The sequence below is a fragment of the Gymnogyps californianus genome, chromosome 4 (assembly GCF_018139145.2).
Source record: "Gymnogyps californianus isolate 813 chromosome 4, ASM1813914v2, whole genome shotgun sequence".
In the NCBI taxonomy this organism is placed as follows: Eukaryota; Metazoa; Chordata; class Aves; order Accipitriformes; family Cathartidae; genus Gymnogyps; species Gymnogyps californianus.
Window position 1 is genome coordinate 83,806,037 of NC_059474.1, and position 18,851 is coordinate 83,824,887.

At 48.0% G+C, this 18,851-nt stretch overlaps 1 protein-coding gene across 1 annotated transcript in view; it reads right to left on the reverse strand.

Annotated features, from left to right (window-relative positions):
- The window catches only part of ADAMTS3 (ADAM metallopeptidase with thrombospondin type 1 motif 3), a 130,057-nt gene extending 113,319 nt beyond the window's left edge, over nucleotides 1-16,738 (reverse strand). Inside the window, exons 1-3 of the mRNA XM_050896287.1 lie at nucleotides 16,670-16,738; nucleotides 15,586-15,613; nucleotides 6,944-7,344 (exon numbers count right to left, since the gene is read on the reverse strand). Of these exons, the coding sequence (XP_050752244.1) occupies nucleotides 6,944-7,344; nucleotides 15,586-15,613; nucleotides 16,670-16,738 (498 nt within the window). The remainder of the gene's footprint in view (nucleotides 1-6,943; nucleotides 7,345-15,585; nucleotides 15,614-16,669) is intronic.
- Between the last annotated feature and the right edge of the window lie 2,113 nt (nucleotides 16,739-18,851).

Below are 18,851 nucleotides of genomic sequence, written 5' to 3' on the forward strand. Positions count from 1 at the left end.
AACAAACAAGAAGAAATAAATGGAGCTTGAGCAACCATCCGCATAAACTTTGACTACGCTATACAAAGTAAGGATGAAGTACCCGCTTGTTTTGAGTGACAACTTCAAGGAGGAGCAAACTAGACATCTAAAAGAATTTCTGTATTACATTATTTTACACTATATTGACATTTTACTTCGATCACCTCCACCTCCCTTCTCACTACCCCTTCCCTCAGTGTTTTATGCAAGAAGTCCTGAATAAGCGACGCGACGGCACCGCGTTTTTCCAAGTTGCTGGAGCTTCTCAACTTCGAGAAATCCTCTTTACTATGGATTCCTGCATCTGAAAAGTCTGGATCAGCCTCTAGGAAGTGCTACGTACCGGAGAGGTGAGAGGGATGAAGTCCAAGCTCAGCCAGACGGTGACCGAAGGCTGCTCAGCGAAATGGGGAGGACGGGCTGAGGTTGCCAGATGGGGTCTGGCTCTCCACGGAGGCATCTGCAACCTATCAAGCCCAGCCTAGTAAGTCCGCAGGGCTGCCAAGTACAGCAAAAGGCAAGTGGTAAGAACAAGGCACGGCAGGTTAAGGGAGTTCACTGCAAGGATGTAATTACTGCGGGAAGCGCGCAACAGGGCAGGGTAGCATGAATACAAGAATGTTAACTCAGTCGAAGACACCGCTGCCATCTGCACAGAGCAGCAGGCGGTCCGGACGCGGCTCCATCTCCCTAGCCGTATATTCTGTTTTCCTGCGTTTCGCGCTCCCAGAAGGTACTGGATTACCAGATGTCCGCTCCGCCGCAGCCCGGGCAGTGGAAGCGCACAGCTTCCCACGCTGGCCCCGCAGCCCCCAGCCTGGACTGGGAGAGACCTCCAGGGCCGCGGGGCCGGTCCCATTTCGAGCCTCGATGCACATCCCGGCCCTCCTGCGAGCACCCACACCTACGCCCCACTACATGCCCACTGCCATCGCACCAAGAAGTCGAGGTGCTCTGATTACCTTCCCATAGCAGCCCTGCTCGGCAGTGGGTCCCTAATAATACTCTTCTTTCGGACGCTGGAATTAACGTCATCAAGAGTTTCCCACGTGAACCAGATGCTCAGCAGCAGTTCAAGTGTTTGTCTCCAAAACGCTGGTCTAATACACTGAGATAAAATACCACCAGCTCCTACAAAGCTGTTTCGCCATTTATTGACATCGCTTTGCCAGCTTGGGGGAATTCATGTTGAAACAATACATTAGTACCAACACACGAACACGAAGCAAGCCTTAATACTTCAGTCTTGATGAAACAATGGTAATACAAAAGCATCTGAAACAAATCAAAACGCCCCGAAACTGCTTAGATCCTGGTAAGTACTTAACCCCATGCCTGAACTTCAGCATATTTTTAAGGCTTTTCCTGAACCAAGGCTTAAGTCTCTGTGCAAGTACCTCTCGTCTGAGATACTCCAGCCTGTATTTCAAACATATTTGCCGAAGGACAGTAACTGCGCGCATCTCTGTACATCCTTCCGTTCAGACACTCCAAATAACCAAATGCCAAAAGCACCGAGGGTAGGAAACTCTCATCAGCTTCCTTTCACCAAAGGTGAGATTAAGACACAAAGTTAAAGGCTAACATTTAAGAAGTGCCTACTTTCACGAGGTCTGTGCTAGGGGATTGTCACGCCAGCTAATCAAAACCCAGCTCTGAGGAGATGCTGAAACTCCCCAAATACCGACAGCCGCAGGTTAACTTGTGTGCGAGGGCTGATTGTAAAGACACACGCAAGTTTCTTCATGTCTCCGTATCCTTAGAAAAAAGGGATGACAATAAGCAAGTGAAGAATAATCCGTCACAAACGATAGATCTGAGCAGGTTTGGGTTTTTTAATTCTTGACAGTTAGTCTGTCTTCAGGGATTTCCCCGGTTTGACAGCTGAACGCTAAAAGGCAGGCAGACTACTGAAGACCTTTCATTTGCAAACAGTTGTACTTTCAAATGAGCGTATGCAGTCCTGGACTTGAAGGCCATGGTTTTCCAATAAACAAAAGAAGTCACATTTTACTGGGTATCTGAAGTCAAAGATTAAAGATTCATCGTACTGGGTCTGGCCCTTTCATTTAAAACAGGGAAGGTTAATGCTCTGTAAGAAACGGAAGACAACGTTCACACTTGGCATTGCATATATGTGAACATAAACCAGATCACAACTCAAACAAGGAGGCACACGTCTATAAAAACATAGTTCAAAGCGTAAGTACAATCTAAAGGCATCGCATACCAACAACTGTTTGGGTTGTGTTACAAAAGGAAGAAAGCTAACTGAGAAACTGAAGTAATTTTCTCTACAACAAAAGGCAGAGACCGGTTCAAAGCTTTTACTTGGCTATTTCTAAATGCTGACTTTGCGGTGTTCTGTTTATTTACAACCTGAAACATTTGTAATGGTTTTTGGAGGCTGGTTATTTTCGGCCCCTTCCACAGCAGACACAGCACTGCACCAGGCATAAGCAACCTGTGGGAACTGCCACCTGCCAAGCCTGCTTGGAACTTAGTTCCGTCTCCTTGAACACCTTGCAGTTATTTTCCCACTTTTCTAAACCGTATGCTCCTCTAGATGCGTACCAACACTTTCTTCGCAACAAATTACAAGGTCAGATAAACTTTATTAACTTTTGAATAGTTAAGCCATCAAACCTCCTGTAGCATCTCGGCATCTTAGAACAGGAAGCCTACCACACGAGTCAGACACAAAAATACCGTCCGGTATATGCTCACCTGGGAGTAGATTAACTACCTGGCTTAGGAATCTACATTAGATTAAACCCTTCATTTAGTGCAGAGACACGCAAAACACATTCCGACAGTTATCCAGAAGAGAAAGCACCGTTAACGCAACCTGACATGCTAAATCAGATATATTAAATACAGTTCTTCATGACTGTTTGAATGATCTGATCTTCATATGGAGGGCAAAAGGGAAGACGCTGCTCAGATGTAATAGGGAAGGGGCTTGGCAACTCATGCAGGAAGGCTTGCCATAACCTTTAATAATACTTACTCCCCCTAGTAAGTCTGAGCCTAATGAGCTGGACAGCAGAAGAGTACCGAGGTGAGATGTTCCTGTACGGGCACTAAAAGGAAGGAAAAGCAGGAAGGAGGCGGAATGAGACACAGGAACACAAGAATTTAAGGACTACGAATATGTGAGGGGAGCACATGTACCCTGCAAGCGTTGCCTGGGTAAGTGGAGCCTTCTGCCTGGCCTTGTCATGCCCACACAGTTGTACGTCCTTCCATTGCTACAACATACTCCGCCCCCGAACATTTACTAAACCAAAGCTAAATAAAGAAAAGGCAAGGGATCAATCAGTGGCCTTAAATCTAGGCTGCTGTCCGTGAAGCTACAATTTTTCCATCTGCAGATCAAAGTTATTACGAGCTTTTCTCCTTTTAACCTTCTCTGCTACGAGATCATAGGCTTCAATTTCTCAAGCCCACAGAGCCCAAGGATGCTGTTACTCCCAGCTGATGAATGTCAGCATGACACTAGGATAAACTTCTCGCAAAAGTAGCAGGTTTTTCATCAGCCCTCTTCCCTTCCCCATGCTGATCAACATGCTGCATTACGACAGCACCACCTGAACTTCCAAAGACTGCCATTGCGGAGCAAGCTTTAGTAACACGAACACATTGAGTAGATAAAAACAGCAGTAACTATAGTAGGGACCAGCGATCAACGACCAGAAGCCCAAATTCTGCCAGGCACTGCTAACTACACAATCCTCCCCAAGTGAGACACGGTAGGACCTCTCCACATGCTATCGGAACTCCGCAAGGATGATTTTGCTTGTAATTCAGTTGCTTGGAACTCTTGCAAGTATTTGATAAACTCTATAAATTCTGTGACAATAAATATTGCCGTTTTGACCAATACAACAGCAGCAATACACAACAGAAACCTGCGGAAGCACCAGCTTTCTGAAACACAGTAATAAAAGCAACGGGCAGCTTCTACATGACTAATTAAGTGTTCTTTTGCTATGACAAGTGCATGCACATGCATGCGATTTTTTAAACAAACAGGGTTATTTTCCAGGGATATTAAGCAGATGTGAAGATAGGAATTTGCAAAACTGATGGCATGCAGATGACTTTTACTGCAAAAGTAGATATGTAAACTATTTCAAAACAGAAGTGTTCAAATATTTTGGTTTTTAAACGTAAGTTTAGATTCAGAAAGAGACCATGGGCAAAATCTTGCTTTACTAGTGCAAATGCCAGTTATTCCATATATTCACAACCAAGCAATCAAAATTTAGCACCCTTATGTTCCTCATAACCACACGTCTAGCGCTGAGAGCAAACTCTAAACAGTACGAAATTCAGCAATGCCTATGAAGTACACGTTAGCACAATTTTGCCCACTATGAGCTGGTGTCTTACGAGTCACGATGAAAAATCTCCTTATGCGCAAAATAAAATTTGTGAGGTCTTTCGCTAACTTGTGGCAAGCCAAGTGTTTTTTTTTCCGTTACTTACGATATCAAACTTCTTTTATAAGCTATACATTGAGTGAATTGCTACCACAGTGATTCCCTTCATTTTCTCCCAAAAGCTAAGAACCTCGCTGGCTACACTGGAGAGCGTCTAAATTCCTTTGAAGTCCAAAATAAATCTTTCCAACAGACACAGGGCCCTAGAATTTCTCACTCTTGTTCCAGTTTCTGTTAAGCCATATTATCTCACTCTTCACATCTTTAGGATACACTGAGGATCAAATATTCTAGCGTGGTTGAGAGGCGCACGGTACAGCAACAGAGAAGCCAGAAATGCTAACTTCAAGTTACTTCTGATAACCTTGGAGCTGGCGGGAGGAGGGAAAAACAAAAAATAATTCTGAAATCCCATCAATCTTCAGGATTATTTATTTTTTTCACACTCACTCGCTTAGAGCTCCCGAAGACTGTTACCACGGCTAGGTGAAGCAAGCAAGCAAAAGTGCTCAAAAAGATGGTTTTCAACACGCGAGCTGTTCTCACGTTCCTTGCCCCAAACAGGGAGGAGTGAAGCCACCGCCGCAGCTCTCTACCAGCCCGGGTGTCCCCTGGCAGCAAAGGCAAACGTGTCGCACCAGCAAGCGTTGCAGCTAAGGTCTGGGTCCTGGCAAGACGGGTGCGAAAGCAGCACGGGCAGGGAACGGAGTCACGACAGCTTCAGACCACGTCTGCGCTCCGACGTTGGTTGCCCACCCTGCCACGTGATGGGTGGTTCAGGGGCTTGGAGAAGCCCCTCAAAGACTGCGCCAGACAGCTTGGGTGGAGATGAACAAAGACAGTAGTGACTCAGGAGCATTTACCCGCTCTCCTCCTCAAGCAAAAAGCACATCTTCTCCTAGTCCAGTCCCTAAAACCACGGAAAGCACGTGAAGGGCTTCTCCTGGGTGCTACGGGAAAAGAGTGGCAATAAGCCACGCTACCGAGAAATCTCCCATTCTTTACTTAGGACCTCTTCGGTATCTGTTGTCTTCTTAGACACACGGAGGTTTGTGAAGACAGCAACTACTTCATCTCAGTTAAGTGAAAACACAACACGAGCAGCTCGTCAGCCACATGGCAATCTCTGCCGAAGCAGCTGTACTCCTTAATCTAATTCCATTTAATCCAATTTATTGTCTTAACGTGCTGTCTCACTTAACACAAGAACTTCATTCAGGATTACTGCTAAAAACCAGCTCTCAGCCCGAGGGTCTCGTTCATTGTACGAACTACATCTGAAGATGTCTGCACGGCCCTTGTAAACACAGCACACTGCCGGCAGATTCTCCTAGAAAACCCCCAAACCCAAACAAAACACACCAAACTGACATCAGTTGATCAACTCAGATGTAACCACCACCAGTATTTCCTTTAAGTAAGGAAAGTCAAGGAGTTTTGGTTGTGCAGAGCGCTAAGCTCTGTATCAGGAGTTCGAGACATTCATGCAGTTACTCACACAGCGACCGAGGCACGCTGCAGAGGCGGGGAGGTTTGCTCGCCAGTACTTATCACAAAATGGAACCAAATCATTAACAAGAGGCATGTGATGGGAAGAGGGAAACCTATTTCCAAGAAGGGATACTTGCTGCAGACTTGTTCATACGGTTCCTCTCCTGAATAGCAGTAGAGTAACCACTACATTAATCTTCCTGGATGTTGCAGTCGTGTTCCACCACTGCTCCTGCTACTTAAAGAGTACAAGGTAAGTATTGTTAGCTTGCTTTACCGCATGATTGAATTAACGAATGGTATGCGTACTCAATATATGCCCAGTTTTTCAATATGGGATTTGTGTACCAAGCCAGTCGTTGCATCTGCCGAAGCCACAATGAAATACCACGTGTTTTCAACTAACGCAGCAATCAGGCCAGCGCGGTTTTGAGAACGAACCGTTTATAGATGTGAGCCACTCAATTCTCCTATGATACCTTCCGAAGAAACAAAGCGGCATGTAAGAAAACAAAAAGCATGCTTATTTTATAAATAAACCCTTCAAAACTTAAATCTGTTGCTATTCTTGGATTACAAGACAGCCCGCGATTTTGCTACCCGAGAAGTACACAGTGATGATTTGGCTGCCAAATTCTACATTCGCTCCCCAAAAGGTCGTCTTTTAAGTCTTAAAATCACTTCATTATTAATTTTTCCCATTTGTAAGACCTCGTGAAAGTAAAAGGGAAAACCAACAAAATGTAGGTTTGATTTCCCTCTCCCACACCAGCGACATTAAGGACTTTGCTCATCAAACTCAGAGAAATTACCCCAGAGTAAAGCAGCAGGACAGTATCCATCAATATGTACTGAGGCATTTTCTAAGGGATTTAAGAAATGGAAGTTCTTTAAAGGATCTCGTTAGCCATGTGTAGTTAAAAGCAACAAAAGCTGTGTACAGAGTGATAAAATACCAGACATTAATGCCATTAAACAAGCCTTACCAGACCATCACAATTGCTAATAGCAACCGAAGCTCCGGGGATGTCCGTTATGTCTCCCACATAGGCGCAGTTGGTCCACAGGGGCTCTCTTTTCCATAACCTCTCTGTAGCAGTTCTAGTCTGACTCGTGTTACCGGCATCCTTTCCCGTTTCCACAGAGTCTTCGTACCACTCCACTACGGCCTCGGGAGCCACTAAACGAGTGTTGGGCTTCAGCCGGAGATGGAATTCCCTTCCAAACGCAGTGACATTAAAATACAGCTGTCTGGGGCTTTGGGATACCTCCCGCGTTGATCTTCTTTGGTGACTTGCAGAGAGGATATTGGAGATGTAGCTTCCGTCTGCATTGGTACTGATTGGAATCACTAACCCATACGGTCTCGGTCTGCTTTTTCGTAGTTCTGCCAAAAGAAACACCCAAAACCAAACTAAAATTAGAACAAGAGCATGGAACGAGCCTGAAGACCAGATGTGGGGCTACAGAAGAGCACGTCACCAGAACAAACGGTAGAGGCAAGGACGCAAGAGGCCATTGCCTTGACCGTCACGGGCTACGCTCCTTCAGAGAGCGCTCCGGCCGCGGCTCGTCTGCTATACGACACACCACAACTACCGCGTGCCCAGCCCTGACGTCAAATACCACGTGTGTAGGAGCCCTCTGCCCCGCACATCCCCTTCCAAAATTCCCGCTTCAGGATTCCTGTTAGAGCCCCTCTAAATCACTCCACTGGCAAGTTCAGCTGCAGAACGATAAAAATCTGTGTCGTTTTTAAAAGGACAGGGGACAGTGCCACTTATCACACCAACGTGCATTAAATTATCTACTAGATAGCCAGTCTGGCTATGAGCACACCGATCTGATGTTGGCAAACGTAAGGTGCGTGTCACTGCTCTCTTTAGCTGGAACACTCAGGGTTATAGATCTTCGCCTGGGTACCCAACAGCAAGGCCTTGAATACTCTTAACACTATCGCTTGTTGTTATAAAAATGCTTTGTACTACTTTCACACAGACACCGAGAGGACACGTAAGAAAGAAGAAGAAAAGCGTCTGGCACGTCGTCACGTTAAGCAAGGTAGGACAAACCAGGGATAATGGGAGAGGCAGGCCATTTCAGCCTCAGGGAAAGCATATGGATCACGCCAAGGCGGACAAACACAAGAAGCTGCGCCCAGTTACGCACCTCGAGTACACACACACCACAGATGCTGGGACACACATTAAGCGCATGCAAAATACCCTCCACGTGCCAAAGTTTTCAAGAAGCAGGTCTTTCATGACTCTATTTTCATAAAACTTAGAGCAAACCCTGAAATACTCATTTACATTTATCTGGGGAGTTTCCTGGGGTTTAGGTTTGCTCAATAGCCACAGAAGAGGCAGAGACTCTTTTGAATTCTCTTGTAAAAAAATGCCGTGCAACTCCTTCGCACACCTTAATCAAAATTGCTTGCTCCTGTGTCAAGACATCCATGAAGATCTTGAAAATGAAGTGCCATGCTTGGTTATAACTGCAATTTGCATATATATTTCTGCAGTCTTAGAAAATTGAAATAGGGAAAAGAATCCAGTGGATATCACGTACCGCTGACAAAGTAATCGGTCAGCAGTGGTATAAGCAGTAACTTCTCCCTCTACAGATCTCCTCTAACAAATCCCCTCACCCAGCAACTTGCTATTGCCCTTCCTCTTCACCTAACTTGAGTAACAGAGTTCAGAAACAACCGACAAGCTAATTATTAAAAAAACCAACACAGAACTTTACAAATTTGTACCTAAATCCTGCACTTTACTGCAACACATCGAAGCTGTCAAAACAGCAAAACCGCACTCTGCTGATAGCACTAAAGAAATCCTCAGGTAATACTATAGAAGCTCAACGGCACGACCCTTAGCTAAGGCAAGGGTCCCAAACACAAGGTGTGCTTCCAAGGAGAAGCCACCGCCGTAATACCTCTAATCAGTGTCAGAGCATCCCCGGATACCCGCACGGCAAGGCCAGACAAGGCTGCGGGCAACCAGTTACCAGCAGAAGCTATCCCAAGGCTGACCTGCTTTAGCAGAGGCACTGGCCAAGCAAGCAAAACCACGGTAGAAAAAAGGTAACAGCAATGAAAGCCCCATTTGCCTATCATTTTTTTGCGGTTCCCAGCGGTCAGCTCAGGATTCCTGTCTAATTAGCAGCAACATTAGCTGCCTGGAAACCTTCCAACTGGGTTCTGAATTTGCCTGAGTGAATACAATCCCCCCCCAGCCCCAAAAAAGCCTCTTTCTGTGTAGTCCCTTACCTGTATCCTGCAAATAGCATTATTAGCCTAAGAGACTAATTTTTTCCCTCTCCGCTCTCTGCTATTCTTAGGCACTGATGAGAAAAGGAAGAGAATCTTCTCTTTTGCTCAGAGAAAGGTCTTCTCCTGTTATCCCTTATCCCATTTGCAGCCCTGCATCAGGGCACACACATGTGTTTCCCGTTGCCTTAAAGTAATTTCACACCACTGTAAAACCATCATCAGGCCATCAAATGAGTTTATCTTGTCTGTGAGAATTTTGTAATCTGGAAGTAATCAGGATATTCGGTGTCCGGTTTTCATCCTGTAAAAGGAGAAGGAGAGACATTTCCCGGGCCAGGTCAAGCCGCGGGCCAAACTGCTGCTAAGAACTGGACCAAAGCCTAAGTCTTATTGCCTGTGCATTAGACTACGTGAGAGTTAAAAAGACGCTTAGCACAGAAATAACGATTCCCTAGCTCTTCTCTTCCTGAGAGACTAGCTAAAGCAATATTAGAGTGGTATTACTGATACTTTAACTCCACGATTGGGTAGCTCAGATGCTACCGCTAAGTGCCACTGAGAATTCCTCAAATAAATACACTTAATTAAATGAGCTAAATTTTACCCGCTCCCAGTGTGAATCACACTTGAACTGAGAATTAATAGAGAAGAAGCTCAGTAGCTAGTTCCTCTCTCCTGGTAGCAACGGCTGCTTATTTTAAGAGACTCACGCATTCAACGAGTAACTTCAGTAGAAAAATGTTCCTAATGGCTTCATGTAACTGCTTTGTCTCCAGTTTCCTTTTATGTCAGTTATTGAGGGATTTGACAGAAAAACAACGTGTGGTACCAGTAGGACACAACATTTAAATTCTTGCGCTATAAGGATCTTTACATAATACACAAATACTACACCCCAGGCAAGTGAAAAGTTCCTTATCATTTTCAAGCCCATTGTTCTGAAAGCATACTCCACGTCCTACGGCTAGCAGCCGCAGCGTGTTTTTCAGCAGCCGCCAACTCAACCTATTCTGCCGTACGCCTCCAAGATCAGGTTCTAAAACAGGTATCCTAATTAGGCCATTATCCTTAGGATAATTCCCACCTAAAACACTGGGAATTCTGAGTCAGGGTTGCTAATCTCTCTCCTTAGAGGAGGGACCACATTAAAACTCTAAACTCATTTTTATTCATTAGACACCGGGCCATCAACAGGAGACAGAGCTGCTGGGTTGTATATCCTAACTGGGTCAAAGTAAAAATCTAGATCCTCACATTCCCCACGCTTCAGCGAGGAGATTTCATTCACAGACTGACATTCCTCCTTTTACCTCGCCGAGATTCTTCGTGGCTTGGGTTTGTTTTGTTTTTTTTTTTTTTTCAAAGCGGGATGTTCGATGCCAGAGACCACAGTCTGGTGATCAAATTCTGTGCTCGCCGCACAACTGAGGATTTGCTTTGCACATCTTGCAGCAGTATTCCCAGATTTCTACTTGCGGGGGCAAAAAGAAGTTATTTTGCTAATAACAAGAACAGCCAGCTAGCCACAAGAAGGTAGGAACAAAGGGTGGAAAATACGAACTGTCAAGTTTTTGAGTCAGCAGAAGCCTTTTCCAGAGTCTCTAAATGCTGAGCTAGAAGAGGAAATGCCTTTTGTTCAAAGGCAATTAAAATTGAATGTGACATGACTGAATACCGAAGACATCTAAACTCCTCCGCTGACTTATATTACCCTTTTTCCATAGACTGTATGGTCTTCGGAAATGCTATTCCAGCTGTAGGTGTTCCCTTTCCTAGGCTAAAATTTCAGAGCTGATCCGTTCTGCTAATTCAAAGCTTACAGTAACGATCAGAGAAGAAACACAGAGCAACAGAAAAAGCACTTAACTTCATATTTTCTTCTTTTTCTTTTTTATCTGGCTTTAAACTGCTGCTCCAGTTGCACAATGTTTAAGTTGAAAGGAAGCACTTAAGAAAGAACATCACATTCTTTCATTGTGTGCCAAAACATAATTAGCCAGAGAATGCCTCTGAAGAGGGCTGTCCGTACTTTTTTTCCCTCAAATACACATGAAACAGAAGAATTAACACCGCTGCCTCACAGCAGTTGTCTTTGCACTGTACAACAACTGTGCGCAACCGAGGTTCAAAAGTCCTGAACTTTCTTGGTTTTTTTTTGGTCACCTGCATTTGGAAGAGCATTACTTTTTTAGGCATAAGATTTTGTGAAATACATTGATCAAAAATTGTTCGTGTGGTTGTCCACTGCAGAATTCCAAATGCATAAACACCCGCTTAGGAGGGAAGATTTCAAAAGCACGGCCTAAATTGCAATCAGTGGAATCAGTGGAAAAGGGAGGAATTGCTGAAAGTCCAGACAAATTATTTCTAGGTCTAAACCAAGCTACCCAAGTTTGAAGACATTACTTTTTTTTTCCTTCTTTTAAAAAGTATTTAAACCTCACTTAGTGTTCGTTATTCTGCCTTTTTTTTTTTGCTCACGCTGCAGGTAAATACTTTTTCATAACAGGGCTCTCCTTTTTCCAGCCTTCTGCGCTGCAGCCAGAGGACCAACTTTTGTGAACTAATCGGCTTTTTGATCACAGCAGCTCCTTCGCCTGTCATCGTGACCTGTGAAATTACGTCCACCGAGCGGAAGTGTCGGCAGCATCGCCTTCCCCCAAACATTTTCTGAGCCACGGCAACGAGACGTAGATCAATTACTACGTGTGGTAACCACACCTGCCTCTTTACATTGCTAGCAAATATTCCAAGCAGGAATAGCAACGTGGAAACCTATTAAAATTAGACCAAAAGCACAACTGTTTCGGCAGAGACGATGCTGGGTACTGTGCAAGGAAACAAATGTGCGGGAACCCCTGATAACATCCCGCCCACGCTGCCCCGGCATCGGGCTGTATGCCGAGTCCCAGGCTGGCCCACGCTGACCTGATGGGATGACCAGCGAGCTACCGTCAGCTTCCCGAGCTCCCTCACCTCTCTTGGAGGATGTACCTCAACGCGGCTTGTAGGGTGAGGAAGCTCAGCTACCTCGGCAAAAGGACTGGATCTGACGTTAACACCTCCAGAGCGTCTTCCGAACGGAATTCGCAAGCTGCGATACAACCAGGTTGCTGGATGGCAGACATCCAGCTCTGCGGTGGAAGTACTGGGGAAAAAAGTAATTACCTGCCGCTGTAGGAATGAAGAGGACAGCATTTCAATAAAAAGACTGTCCCGTGTTCTGAGAGATCACCCTTCCCTCCCACAGCTAGCCACAATGGGATGAGCACAGAGCTGTTGCAGTCACTTAGCAAAGTGCTGCTTAACAACCAGAAAAGGTGGTGCGGTGACAAACGGACGACCCTAGCAGGGGTTCTGTCGCCACTGTTTTCTGCCTTCATCGTTGGCCGGTGGTTTCCAGAAGGAAGAACCCGTTTTGGTCCCTCTCTTTCAACACCCTGGATCACTTCAGAACCACCGCTCGCTCTGTATTTGGCTGCCTTTAGGTGGCAGAAATGCCCAGAAAGACAGACAAGATAGAAAAGGGGGATGGATTGCTCGAGAATTGCCACACAACTCTGCACCTGAAGAGGGATGAGGCTACGTATGCAGCACGCTTCAGTGCTAGACGCTGCAAGTTGGAGGAATAAAAGCAAGGGACTGCAGGAAGGGAGGCTCACGTGGCGCACCTCGCTCTAGTGTCCTCATCCCTTTACGTCGCTGCCAACTCGTCCCAGGGACACAGGCAGCTCAAGAAATTCTTTGTGGTATTTTCACAGCCTCTGCTGAACTGCAGGTGAACGCGTTTTACCCAGGCTGCGGGGCGGCCTGGCACTGCCATTTTGCAGGTGAGACATCCGAGTTTTCTTCCAGGAGTAGCACTGAGCAGCGATGAAGCTCTGCTGCGTGGGAGGCTGAGGCAGGAGAAGTGAAGATGTAGCACCACCCCGAGTGCCAGCACCTTCGGGCTTACTATTTCACGAGTGACGGGAGTACCATTTCCTCCTGACAGTTTCCAGGCATTTGCAGTACATTACGCATTAATGCAGTTAATTAAGCTTGGTTAACTCCCTGTCTCCGTATTTCGTACTGAGATTTAAAAAAAATAAAATCCTATATGCTTTAGTTTGTCCTAAGTGACTTTCCAGGCTACGAGAAAAGATTAGCTGCTGACAGCAGCCAGCCCTGGGCCAAATCAAAATACACACCACCGATGCAAAGTGACACTTAATAGGGACTTAAAAGTAGGACAGCCCATTTGGAGGCAATCCTAATGCAGGTTTTACTGCCGTCATTAAAACTCCAAACTGAGTAAGCCATACGTTCTGAATCAGAATTTACAGGATCAAACATTACTTTAAATATTAACAGTGTAAAAACATACAGCGTAGGACAAATCCCAACGACTGTAAGTGTTAACTAGCTATTTGTGCTTTGAAAATGGAGATTTCCCCTCGACAAAACACCGTCGATCCCTGAAAGCCAGAGCTACTCACAGACAGCCTGGTCTTGGTAAGCCATCAGACTCTCAGTCCTGCTAGCCTGAACCAAAAAAAACCACCAAGACACTGTGCGGTTGTGCCGAGGAGACGCCGGCGAGCCGGCAGCTCTCTCTCGCCGGGCACCAACCAACACCGAGCCCCGTCCCAAGGGGGTCCTGCGCTGCCCGACGGGACATTTGGGACCACGGACTCATGGATCTGTGAGCGGACAGACCCACCAGCCGACATCCTCTTCAGCTCCCGCCCGCTCCTTGCCAGGCAGAGGAGGGGGCAAGATCGCATCAGCCACAAAAGGTCCCAAGGTGCCAGGAGAGCCAGGCAGGGAGCCTTGTCCCACCGAGCCGGCCCCGGGGGCTTTGTGCGGGGTGCCCGATTCACCCTCTGCCACGCAATATCAGCTCTCTCCCGCGGTTCCTGCGCGCCTCAAACGTTCCTGACTACAGCAATGCCGGGACCGTGAAAGAAAGGGAAAAGTTAAAGGACCAAAAGTTCTTTTCCAGATGAAGGAATTTTGCCCGATGTACTGTATAATTTAAAAGATGCATTCCTGTATAGCTTACGGTTTCTGAAATTCAAATACAATCCATTTCTCATGGAAACGACTATAAATAAAACACAGGATCAGCACGCTACTGGAAAAAAAGTCTGTGTGCCAGTTAGGTTTAAATGTACCTAACTGTCTCAATTCCCTTTATTCACTGATCACAGTGGAAATCAACCTAGAGCCCAGAAGAATGCAGTGCCAGAACTGAAACTGAGACAAGACCTCCAAAATTTAGAGAAATACTTGAAATTCTTTTGTGAACAAAACCTCAGATCAAAACCTGAACCAAAACCTCAGAACTGGAGGTCTAACGGCAACTGGAAATGGAACTGCCTGGGGTCCATCCCCACTGCTACCGCTCCTGTCGCTGACAAGCTCCAGAGCACACTCCAGCGTGCAGACACCCGCGCTCAGCAGCACACGGTTAAAAGGCTCGCTTCACAACCGGGTAAGCTAAGGAGCGTGTGGGATGGCATACCCTTGCACGAACGCCCTGGGAGAGAGAACGCCAGCTCCTGCATCTTTCCACAACCTCTTCCATCCCACAGAGCACTACATTATCCGTTAGTTTAAACGAACACAAATCTTCTGACACTAAACTGTGTGCGCATGCTCCTCATTATATGAAGCTTCCTGTCTTTAGGAAAGAGTCAGAGAGCCTTAAGTTTCAACACGAAGCACGCCGTGGGCGCTAACAAGCACCTTTCACTTCAGGATCCTCACTCATCACAGACACCAACCTTGCTGCGCTGCGCTTTCTTACGTAAGGACTGTCACTTTACAACGCAACAGCGAACAACTACCGTGAGGCACGCAGCAAGCACGCCGTGCCACCGACAGAATACGAAGAGGCCTCGGCATTAGGCAGATTTTTTTCCAGCTAAAAGAAAAGGTTGAACACCTCTAATACAGAAAAAAAATGGTATGAAGCCACGGTTTGCCCTAGTCAGACGGAGTAGGCATTTCCCTCCTTGATTCAAAAATGCAGAAACGAAGACAAAGTGTCTGACCCAGAGCTGATTTGCCGTGATATCCAGAGGGCTAGTTTAAGCACGCCGCATTTCTTAGCTTTTGTTGTTTTATATTTAAGAAAGGAAGCACAGACATATCGGGACGCAAAGAGGCATAATGAGAGGCCATGCAAATTCAAGTCATGCCACATCCCTGTGAAACTACAAATGCTCCTGGGTGGTAACGGTGTGGGGGTACACAAGGGAATGCTTGCCTGCATACAGATTGTTTTTCCAGAAAATAAACTAGTTTGTTGAGCTTACTTCTTTTATTTCTGTTTTGATAGCAGCAATAATAGTTAAAAAGACTTACCTATTTGGATCTGCTGTTCTTTACCAGCCTGCAGAAGAGAAAAGAAAGACATGCACAAAGTTGTTAGTGTAATTACTATGCAACGTGCGACAGCAGAGCGCTTCTAGAAGGCTGAAAAATTACTTGGTCTGTATCGCACCATTTTTCACGTTTCTGCTTTTGGTTTCCAGGGATGGCATTTTTCCTTAACTGAATAAACAGCTGTTCCCACCAATGCGCTAACAACAGGGTCCATAGTAAGCTTAACATAAATAGAGCTGCTGAGAAACCCTGATTCTGAATGACCCATTCTATATATCGTGACACCGTGCCAACACGTAAGTTCAGTGGCCAAAGAAAGGCCTTAACGTCCATGAGAGCGACGAGTTCTGAGAAGTATGGGTGCCAGGGCGGGAGAGGCACGCGTGTCGACAGCTCTCCTTCGTCTCCGTGCCTCAGAACAGGGAAGCCAACCGCACTTCCCGAGCGACCGCAGGGACAGAGGCGGCAGCGGCCTGATGCCAACGCCAGCTCGCCGCCGGCGTGGTACCAGGTCTCGCCGGGGCTACGGCACACAGAGGCAAAGCTCCCCGGCTGCTGCGGGATCAGGCCCAGCACTGGGGATGCTCCAAGGCTGCTCCCGGTCCACCGCTCGCCCCGCCAGAGAGGGGACGCTCGGATGCAGAAACCTGCGAAGCGGCGGAGAGCAAGAAACACGCTCGGGACGAGAACAAGGCGGCAGGGCAGCGCTCCCCAACCGCCCCCCCCCCCAATCTGTCAAAGCCCTTTTGCAGCCCCAGGGCCGGTACCGCTCGTCCCCGGGCCGCCTGCAAGAACGGCTGCCTTGTCTCCCAGCCCCGAAAGCCGCGCTCGGGCCGAGAGCCCGGGGACAACCCCCGCAGAAGCCCTCGGCCGGCCGGAGGTAACGAAGGAAGCGGGGCGCAGCTCCGGCAGCTTCCCGGGGCCGCTGGCAGAGGGACCCCGCGGGCAGGGCAGAGGCCCGGGACGCCTCCCCGCAGGAAGGAGGAGAAGGAGAAGAAGGGAAAAGAAGGGGGGGAACGGAGGTCCGGCCCCCGGCAGCCCCCCGGGCTGAGGCGGCACTCACCTGCCGGCCGGCTGCGGCGCGGAGCCCCAGGAGCGCGGCTGCCACTACCCACAGGGGCAGGAGCACCATCACGAGCCGGCCGCCCGGGGACCGCCGCCCAGCCACACCGCACGCTCCCGGCCCCGGCCGCGCTCCTCCCGCCTTTCGCCTTCTCTCGTCTTCCCTCCTCTTCTCCCCTCCGGTGGTGGTGGTTTTTTTTTTTGGTGGCGGTGGTGGCGGTTCCCCCCCCCCACCCCGGGGGAGCGCGGGCTGCGCCCCGGGGCCGGCGGCAAGCCGGGCGGGCTGGGCGCGGGCAGCGGCGGCGGCGGCGGCGGCGAGTCACCGCGCCGCCTCCTGTTGCTCGCTGCGCCCTGCCTGCGCCGCGCATCCCAACCTGCGGCGTTAATAAAGGCGCACCGGCCCCCGGGCGCGGCTCCGCCTTCGGTACGGCCCGACACACCGACGTCAGGGGCCGCCGCCACCCCCGGCACGGCTCGGTACGGCACGGCGGCACCGCCGCCGGCTGCCATCGCCGGGAGGGCTCATCTTCCCCACCCCGGGGCTCACCGCCCCGCACCTGGGGCGACCGGGCACGGCAGCGAAGGCATAAACACGGAAACTTCGTAACTTGGCACACAGGGAAATCATTTCAGCCACTGACCTGGCGCCGCGCTCCTCGCCGAGTACTCCGGGCTCCCCAGCTTCCCCTGAAATCCACAGGTTATCTGCAAAGAAAAAGCCTGTTCAACCCGCCAGCCATCAGCTGCCTTCACGGGGACGCTGGCTTCGCGCCGTGGCAGTGACTCTGAGAAGAGCTCCCCAGCCTGTGACGACATCCTTAAGTTTCCGTATTTCCTATCGACACAAGGCAGCGCAGCGAAAGCTTACGGAGTCCCCGAGATTCCCACCGGACTGGAGTCCAGTCGCAAAGCGACTTCTCTTCCCCCCCGGCTGGGAGCTCGGCACACAACCAAATCTCCGCTGCACAAAAGGCAATGTTGCCCGGCCTGGACAGAAACCAAAATCCACTCACATAGGGCCTTCCACGGACAAAAGTCGTCAAGAACACCCTGTGTACGGTCTCGGTCCCTTATATTTGCCTAGAAGACGTTACGCAGTTGAGGCTATGCAATGACAAGCTGGTAACAGATCGCACCGGGGGTATCGCCGAGGGGGAAACAACAAGCCTTACAAAAACCTTTTAGGAGCCAGAGATAAAACGCTCCTACAGCCTTGCACTTTAGCGGTATTCAAAAGTGAGGACTGAATTTTGTCAGGGTCAGGATTATCTAAGTGTTACGAGAGATGGGTAATACGGGAACGTCTGGATCCCAACTTAAAATCATACTGTTCTGTTGTACCTTTTGTATGACCGCTCACGTGGTATGTCATGACCAACCAAAATAAGTTTCTCTTGGCCTCCATCTAGCACAAACAAGCAGATCGTTGCTACTCAAAGGTTTTCAGAACAAACGCAGTGAAAGCCTACCTATAATAATCTTTTAAGTTGAACCGCCTGCCAGAAACCATCATATCTACATGAAAAAGAAAATACTGGTTCTACTAAGCCCGAGTTGCCTCATAGCAACATTTAAGAGGAGGAGACCTCTGGCCTTCATTTTTAGGAGATATCTTGAATATCTAAACCACACCAGCCTGCGGAGCAGCCCTGCTGGTTCAGAGAACACAGGTCCGGAACTGCATTATATTCTCTCACACAGCAAAAAAATAAAAGGAATTTTTCTCAGAAAGTGGGAATGCCTGGGTATGTATCTGTTCTGACAAGCGTAAGATCATTTCTGCACATCAAATACACGAAGCCGCTGGTTACGCTCAGCACGCTGTGACTGCGGGCAGTTGCACGCTGCACAAGAGCCACTTTTTGGAAAGACCAGAATCAGAAAGGCTGAGGTCCTGTAAATTGCTAGCTACATAATTATACATTAAAAGGTACGTTAAGGACAGTAAGTTTGCAAAGCCACGCAGTCAGAATTGTCAGTTCGGAACTGCCAAACTCAGGATGCCAGCCTAAGCTTTCTTCTGCCTGCGCATTAATGAAGACACTGACTGGCATTACTTGATAACGCACCGCTTCTCCTGCAGGACTCTTCCCTCATCCAGGGCACAAAACGGGTCCCGTTCACTTAATGGGCAGCTATTCCACATTTTATTTCCCTCACTGATGTTCACTGTGTGACCTCAG